This window comes from Squalius cephalus (genome assembly GCF_949319135.1).
Source record: "Squalius cephalus genome assembly, chromosome: 16".
Taxonomy (NCBI): Eukaryota; Metazoa; Chordata; class Actinopteri; order Cypriniformes; family Leuciscidae; genus Squalius; species Squalius cephalus.
The window spans coordinates 37,338,244-37,347,242 of NC_137137.1; the positions used below are offsets into that span (position 1 = coordinate 37,338,244).

Here is an 8,999-nt window from a genome sequence, read left to right on the forward strand (position 1 = left end):
TTCTGCCGTTTGTGTGTCGGGAAGTGCAGCTGATCGTTCCGATGAACCCAAACATAGTTTTCAAAGCTATAATCTAGGCCAGTTCAGCTCTAACCTCGATCAAACTCGCCTGTCTGCAGCTGTAGTGATCCTGAGGAGCTTGACCAGGCGAGTTTGATCCGGGTTGGAGCTGAACTTTGCAGGAGGGCAGAAACTTAGACATAACTTCCATTCTTCGATTTGTGTCATTGTTTAGATGACTTGATATAATAAAGAATGAGTAGGGCTGTGTTCAAAGCTTTGACTGGTTGTTGTGTGAGCATTTTGCTTTCATGATTGATTGCATGAAGTGCTGCCTGTTTGTTAAAGGGTCGTGTGACGTCTTTACTGTTACGGTCCTTGCACACTGAGTCCGAAATTCTCGCACTTTAAAAAATAAATACGACCTCACGTTGTGTCAATCACGTTTACACACTGCCTCCGAAACTTTGTTCCGTCATAAAAAAATTCGGATCAGGTTAGATTTTCTGCGTTTTTCGCGTCCGTAGCCAGTATTTTGAGAGTATTTTGACAATTCAGAGCCACCGGATGGCGAATACGAAAAAATGCATACGAAAATTTCGGACTCAGTGTGCAAGGACCTATACAAGCTGAGTGCTGTTAGTGTTCCTAACTGAAAGCCTTTCTTCGTTCATTTCCAGACGGCCCAAATGACAGCTACCCTCCCTCGCCCGGGCCACAAAATAATTCGGAAGTGAGGACTTTGCTGGTCAGCGGCCCGTTTCATCCTCCGTCAGAGTCCAGCTATACATCCGAATATCCCACCCCATCCCAGCCCAAGCAGCAGCACCTGAAGGCCAGACAGCCGGACCGAGAGAAGGACACCGGCCCGGATCCGCACCACCTGTCCTGGAACAACCAGCCCAGCCCCAAAAACAACTCCCACCGCAGGGTCAAGAAGTCCGAGTCCGAGAGTGGCATTGCCAAGCTCTTCAAAACATTAAGGAAAGAGGGCGGATTCGGGAGGAAATCTTCCAATCAGGATCTACAGAGACAAGGCCGCAAACCATCCATAGACAGGGAAAGTATCACCGGATCTCAGATGCGTAGTGGATCCTTGGATCGCTCCTCTGGCCGGAAGCGCAACAGCTCTCCGGACCGCCGTCGGGCCAAGTCTGTGGACCGTCGCATCACTCGATCTTATAAAGATCAGTCCCCTGAACGCAGCTATCAGGCCTCTTCCCAGGACCTGCTGAGCCAGATCTCCACTCCTGAGAGGCATTCCCGTTCCCAACGAGACCCGCAGACTCCCCGCCGAAACCCCAGCAGCGAGGGCTACTTCACCTCCACCCCGGAGCGACCCGACAGAGCCGTGGCCCAAACGCTGGGACGCACCCCGGAGCGACCCGACAGAGCCGTGGCCCAAACGCTGGGCCGCACCCCGGAGCGACCCGACAGAGCCGTGGCCCAAACGCTGGGCCGCACCCCGGAGCGACCCGACAGAGCCGTGGCCCAAACGCTGGGCCGCACCCCGGAGCGACCCGACAGAGCCGTGGCCCAAACGCTGGGACGCACCCCGGAGCGACCCGACAGAGCCGTGGCCCAAACGCTGGGACGCACCCCGGAGCGACCCGACAGAGCCGTGGCCCAAACGCTGGGACGCACCCCGGAGCGACCCGACAGAGACGTGGCCCAAATGCTGGGACGCACCCCGGAGCGACCCGACAGAGCCGTGGCCCAAACGCTGGGACGCACCCCGGAGCGACCCGACAGAGCCGTGGCCCAAACGCTGGGACGCACCCCGGAGCGACCCGACAGAGCCGTGGCCCAAACGCTGGGACGCACCCCGGAGCGACCCGACAGAGCCGTGGCCCAAACGCTGGGACGCACCCCGGAGCGACCCGACAGAGCCGTGGCCCAAACGCTGGGACGCACACCTGAGCGCGGGCTAAAGAACAGGAACCTTCTGCACAACGGCTCTCTGTCCAATCAAGCTGAAAGACAGGGATATTTCCTGAACGGAGCCGGTGAAAGAGCCTCCCGCGGGAGATCGGACAGCAGCAGCGACGGGAGTCTCCTGGAGGAGGGCGTCACTCCGCAGCTGAGGGAGTATTACAACGCTCTGAGAGCCGGGAGCGGGAGCGGGATCGGGAGCGGCCAGAACTCTCCCAGCAGGAGACGGCTTTACAAGGAGAACCACGCCGACCTCAGTATCTGACAGCTTCAGCACTCCTTCAGCAGTGGGGTTCTAGTTTCATCTGTCCATTTGTTTTTATATGTTGTTGCGAGTGAGATCCATGTTTTGTCAAGAAGTTACGGACTAAAACTGTTTTGTTCTCTACAAATGCATCTACTTTGTGTCCTCTTTTCTCCAGATTCAGATTTATTGAACTAGAGCACAAGCATTCAACGTTTGTTTCTTTGATTGTACATTTGAGTAGACGTGGCAAAACTGGAACTCCAACTATGATGCTACTGTTTAAGGAAGTAATATATTGAAGCTGTATATTTATTTTTGGAAAAATTGAAGTGTAACTTGATGGGCTGAAAAGCATCATTCGGACACTATCTGACCTTGTCTTAACACTGCACTGGACTGAGGCACGAGCCGCCCATTAGCAAAAAAAGCACGGAGGAACTGGGAGCAGAAAGGCATTATCTTGTGGCACAAAGTTTTTTTGTTGCTGTTGTTGTTTTGTTTTTTCGCCATAATCACCAGAAATTAGACTAAAGGCACATGTGTACAGAAAACTTGACCCGACATTAGCTTAAAGCAAGTTATTGCAAAATGTATATTTTATGAACTAATCAGGTGCTTTTAAAAAGTGCTTTGGAGCTGTATATTTTATCAGCAGGGGTTCCTCTGGAAGATGAAGCACTGAGAGCAGTTGAGCTACAGGAACTGAGCCAATACATGCACACACTGGAGGAATGAAAGATGAGTACAGCTGTCTGATTTTAGTCCCTCGGCAGTTCACAATCATCTCAATCAGAGGTCTGAAACACTTTGGAGCGTCCCTTACACAGCTACATTTACCTCCACACAGTCCAGTACCAAAGGCCATTGACAGGCTCTGAATCTCTGAACGGTGTTGGGAAATGTGTGGCCTGAACGTCCAGTTGCAGGAGACTCCATGAAGACGGCACCTGGCACAATCTGACGAACTGAGCCATGCGTGTTTCCATCACGCTCTCGACACGCAATACCTGTCCATTTGGGAACACGTTTCGACAGGACCGTAATGTCTCAACCAGGAACAAGAACAGGGAGTTCCTTCAGTGTCGTCTGAACAGTACTGTATGGAAATGGATGAATCCGCCGCTGTCTTTTGTACAGACTTTTATTACTGTATGTACTTTAAACCCGTGTAGGAAAGGATACTGTTGCCTTTTCTCTGTACAAAAAAGAATTTATGAAAGATGTCCACCTAGAAGAAGATACTAACATGTTTATACTGGGCTCGCTGGGACTACGATCGTGTGTACTCAGAATCAGGCGTGTGTGAAGTTAGTTTTTGTTTTCCTCCCTCCAGGAAAAGTGGGAGACTGATGTTTTTTCACTGAAGACGGTTGAATATCTGTTGTGATGGATAGCCTGCTTCGTTTCTACAGATCTTGTGTACTGTCTGTGGTCTCTGCAAAGTTCTATGGATTTTAAATGCTTTTTTCTGTCGATAAAATGGTCTGTTTTTTTGTTTTGTTTTTTTTTTGTTTTTTTTACTAAACGATGCACATATAAAAATTCTGCATTGTCCATAGCTTTATTTGACTCATGAAGTTATACATAACATTAGTCTAAGTTCAAGTAGACGTGGACTTACACGGTAAAGTTTTTTTTCTTCTTGTTTGAATGAATCACAATGTATATGTAGCTATCAAAAAGAAGTCTGTGAATGCTATTTTTATTATCAAATAAAGTTTTCCATACAAATTCAAAATCTTGTGTTCATTGTGGTGGTGTGAAATTACACTACGTTTAAGAAACATTATGTCCAAGTTGACTTGCAGACCCAGTACCCTTTCTTTCAGGTACTAATATTAAGATATAAATAACTGGGAACTTTTGTGTTGTTTGGTCAGATTATTCTTTCAGTGCTGAGCTAAGAGTCTAGTATTCTTATGTCCCTGTATCATGTCTACATGTGGCCTTGGCTTGCTTGTGCTGTGTTCTCAAATTGCTACAGGACAGGAAAAGTATAATCAACAACTGAGGAATGTCTCTCAAAAATATTCAGGTAAGAATGTCATGATAGCCCTGCATCCGCGCATCTATATAGCATATACTTCACTGGTTATTTGAATTGTACTTCACTGGGAAGTTGCTTAGGAAATGATCTACCTAATGAATAAATGCGCAAAGATTTTAAGGGATTATTAATCTATTTCCCCGCCATTGCTGTAGTTTTCTGGCTTTCTGTGTTCTCACTGTTATACTGTAGGGGGCGCTATTATACATCTTCTGAAAGAGTACTGAATCCGTTTTAATACGAGGACTTCTATTTTGAATATTTTCATCAGGTTAGAAACTGATTATTAATCACTTTTATTTTATTAAAACGTTTTAATAACAAAGTTCAGGAGGAGCATGTTAACACGAGTGGAGAGCACTCAGCAATCAACGATAAGAGGTGTGCCAATCTCTAGGTATGGTGAAGGCTATGTGATGATGTGGGGCTATTTTAATTCCAGAGGCCAAGGGAACTTTATCAGGATGCATAGTATCCTGGATCCATGAAGTAACTGGCCTTTAAAAATAAAAATCTGCCTGCCTCTATGAGAATTTAACATAGGGGTGTCCAAACTTATGCACCCTGTATTTTAAGGAAGAACATTTATTTATTTACGATACATTATTCATTCACAAAGAAAATTGGTGTCCTTAAAGGTTGGATTTTTCCAAATTTTTTTAATTAAGGCATTAAGTTCAATTTCCAAAAGATGATTTTTTATTCCTCTTTTTAGTCAACTTTAACATGGGTGTCTAAACTTATGCATAGCACTGTATATATATATATATATATATATATATATATTCAGCAGTCTCACCTCAATTCATTGAAAGTTTAGCAGCATCCCTCCACCACCCCTTCTCCACACTTCTTGTCCTAACCACTTACACATACTCTGGGTTCGGGCCGACTCCGAGCTCGGACCCCTCCTCCCCCCGGACAGCACGCCAAATACGCATTAAACTTTACTCCCTCTAATTGTATGTAAGTGTGAACTCGTGAAAACCCCTTTATCTAAACCTCTACTTAACCATCTGACTCACACAACCACCATGTTTTTAGTTTTTTTTTAACACTTTTGTTACACTTTAACTCGCGTTTGTAGTTCTAATCGAATCCTCGTCCCACGTGTAATGGGTTGTGGGCCGTTAGAGTGAGCACGGATCTGCACTTCGGATTCCAACCGGGAAAAGTAGATTGTCTGGGTATCTTTGAAATGCTCATTTTCAACATACTACGATTTAGGACGTACTAATTCTAATTTGGAATACTATATCGGACAGATAGTATGCGTTTTCATTTTCTCTTTTCAAACTTGTTGAATGCATGATTTATATACTTTCGACTACAGAAGAGTTCAGGTCAAAGTTGTGGTGCGAGGCTGTGCATCTGTGTTCCTATTTAAACAGATGCCAGTGAAAGGCCAACTATACATAATCGTTATCCATTTTCACCACTCTGACCTAGAGCTGGATTAACACGTCAGTTCTGATCCTACTTAATTCATCCATACATATCTGTCAAATCATCCTTCATAAAGCCTTTAATCCAAGGTGACAGTGAGGCTCACCACTGTCTTAAACTTGCCTTGAATAACACACTGAGCCTGTTATAATATCCATAATTATGGTGCTCTAAATTGTATGTATAGGAATGTGTGTACAATTCTAACTCTTGCAGTATGTACAACGTATTAATTCTGAAACTTTGCAGTATTGTACTGATCTTGATTCAAAATGTTCTCACAGCCTTCCTTTACAGCGGTAGGAATATATACATCACATTAAAGCTCTCATCAGAAATCTTGTTTATTCAGTTTAAAATACTATTTTGACATTTCATTACCATCACAGCTCAATCAACACATAAACAGAGCGATTTCATTTGCAAAGTGCTTTTTATTGTTACGTTGCCTTGAATACATGCCTCTACAATCACAACAAAGCCAGTATAAGGAGTCCAGCAGTAAGAGAGTTAAGATATTTTTTCCTTTTGCTGCATTTTAGGAAGAAAAACAAAAAGAATCTTATGCACCATTACGCTGGACTCGCTGGATGTACTGAAACTGGGACATGGTCTGTCCTCTCTCAGAACTGTCTTTTGGTTGAACCAATTGGGTTTTGTAAAAATACAAAAAGAAAAACTGACAGACGATTTTTTTTCTGCAAGTGGTAGCGGTCGCTCGTTTCCCTGGGCTGAGCGCTCCGTGGTCTCTGAGTGGGTTGCCGTCGAAGCCCAGTGCATGTCGCTGCTTGTCGTGTGTCACATCCGTGTGTTTATGCTGGGGACACGGACGACACGGAGGAAGCCTCGGTCTTGGATGCAGTGGTGGAGGCGCCCTCTTCCTCCTCGAAGGGGTTCTTGCCGCAGCACAGGGTGGTGATCATGCAGTGGCGGAACTGCTTGTTCATGAGGATGTAGATGAGCGGGTTGTAGACAGCAGAGGTCTTGGCAAAGAAGGCTGGTATTGTCATGAAGACCGGCCCAAATTCGCTTCCCTGGTGGGTGAAGATGTACCAGGCCACGCTGGCATAGGGGAGCCAACAAACCAGGTAGGCGAAGCCCATGAGGACGACCATGCGGGTGACCTCGCGCTCGGCCCTCTGCGTGGTCTCGGACTCCTGCTGCTGGGCAGCGGCTTCTTTCACAGTGCAGACCAGACGCCCGTAGCAGAAGAAGATAACAATGAACGGGATGAGGGCGTGGACAAGGAACATGTAGATGACGAAGGACTCGTTGTTGTAGCCCTCGGCACGAGTGTAGTAGTCGACTCCGCATGAGCACTGCATGCCCTCGGGGATGTACCGGGACCAGCCGACTAGGGGAGGCACAGCACAGGAGCTGGCCATGACCCATGTGAAGACCACACCCATGATGGCGTGGTTCTCTCCGAAGCGGAAGTTGCTGATGGGTTTGCAGACGACGATCCACCTCTCGATGGCCAGCACAACAATGCACCAAAGCGCTATTTCACCACCCAGGGTTGCGAAGAAGCCTTCCAAGTTGCAGCCGAGGCGTCCCAACACAAAGTAGCCATGCATCGAGGTGTAAATCGTTGTGGTGAAGCCGCCGAACACCATGAAGAGATCGCCGACGGCGAGGTTCAGCAGAATGTAGTTGAGGGGTGTACGCAGCTTCTTGTGCTCAATGGTGACATACAGAGTGAGGAAATTGATGGGGAAGCCGGTGAGAATGAGGAAGAACATGTAAGCGCCCAGGCAGGCGTATCCCCATGGTGGCGCCAGGTAGTACTGGGGATATTCGTACGGGCTCCTAACAACGCCGGTGGCATTGGACATAGGCACGTAGAATGCCGGTCCCTCTGTACCGTTCATGGCTGCGGTTGGATGTTGTGCTCAGCCCCTTCTGCGGTAGTCTTTGGATGACTTGGCAGGAATGTAGAGAAACGAGGCAGGACCGTGCTACGACTGGTTGAGGCGTTCATGCACCCCTCTTTATAGAGACTCGCTCGGGATTAGCTGATGTTTCCAGGCTGTCAGCACCAGTCTATTTAGGCCAGAGCTAATAAAATAATCCCTGCCATCATTGCACTGCATATCTGGCAACTTATCAAGTTATTAAGATTGTACCTGACCAGCAGGTAAGCAGTAATAAAAGTTATAAAAAAGGTAGCAGTTTAGTTTAAGGACCAATTATCACTATCTCACTATACCTAGTTGCTTATTATCATGCATATTACTAGGATATTGGCTGTTTATTAGTACTTATAAATCACATATTAATGCTTTATTCTGCATGACCATATTCTACATCCCTTAATCCTTTAACGAATACCTAAACCTAACAAATACCTTACTAACTATTGATAAGCAGTAATTCGAGAGTTACTGACATGTAGTTGCAAATTAATGAGACTTATTGACATGTAGTTGCAAATTAATGAGAGTTACTGACATGTAGTTGCAAATTAATGAGAGTTATTGACAGTTGCAAATTAATGAGAGTTACTGACATGTAGTTGCAAATTAATGAGAGTTATTGACATGTAGTTGCAAATTAATGAGTTATTGACATGTGGTTGCAAATTAATGAGAGTTATTGACACGTAGTTGCAAATTAATGAGAGTTACTGACACATAGTTGCAAATTAATGAGAGTTACTGACACATAGTTGCAAATTAATGAGAGTTATTGACACGTAGTTGCAAATTAATGAGAGTTACTGACACATAGTTGCAAATTAAAGAGAGTTACTGACACATAGTTGCAAATTAATGAGAGTTACTGACACGTAGTTGCAAATTAATGAGTTATTGACATGTTGCAAATTAATGAGAGTTATTGATGTAGTTGCAAATTAATTAGAGTTACTGACACGTAGTTGCAAATTAATGAGAGTTACTGGCATGTAGTTGCAAATTAATGAGAGTTACTGACATGTAGATGCAAATTAATGAGAGTTATTAACACGTAGTTGCAAATTAATTAGAGTTACTGACACGTAGTTGCAAATTAATGAGAGTTATTGGCGTAGTTGCAAATTAATGAGAGTTATTGACATGTAGTTGCAAATTAATGAGAGTTACTGACATGTAGTTGCAAATTAATGAGAGTTATTGACACGTAGTTGCAAATTAATGAGAGTTACTGACATGTAGTTGCAAATTAATGAGAGTTATTGATGTAGTTGCAAATTAATAAGAGTTACTGACATGTAGTTGCAAATTAATGATAGTTACTGACATGTAGTTGCAAATTAATGAGTTATTGACATGTAGTTGCAAATTAATGAGAGTTACTGACATGTAGATGCAAACTAATGAGAGTTAC

The 8,999-nt window shown here is 44.8% G+C and overlaps 2 protein-coding genes across 8 annotated transcripts in view; one reads left to right on the plus strand and one right to left on the minus strand.

Annotated features, from left to right (window-relative positions):
- magi1a (membrane associated guanylate kinase, WW and PDZ domain containing 1a) overlaps positions 1-3,687 on the plus strand; it is a 107,928-nt gene extending 104,241 nt beyond the window's left edge. For all 7 annotated transcript variants that reach the window (XM_079897617.1, XM_079897613.1, XM_079897612.1 and 4 more), the window contains exon 22: positions 681-3,687. In XM_079897617.1, coding sequence (XP_079753743.1) covers positions 681-2,197 — 1,517 coding nt within the window. In that variant the 3' untranslated portion in view covers positions 2,198-3,687. The remainder of the gene's footprint in view (positions 1-680) is intronic.
- Positions 3,688-5,999: 2,312 nt separating this feature from the next.
- Positions 6,000-7,635, minus strand: rho (rhodopsin). Its single transcript, XM_079897815.1, has one exon. It carries the CDS (start codon positions 7,541-7,543, stop codon positions 6,485-6,487), a length of 1,059 nt encoding a protein of 352 aa, XP_079753941.1. The 5' UTR covers positions 7,544-7,635; the 3' UTR covers positions 6,000-6,484.
- Between the last annotated feature and the right edge of the window lie 1,364 nt (positions 7,636-8,999).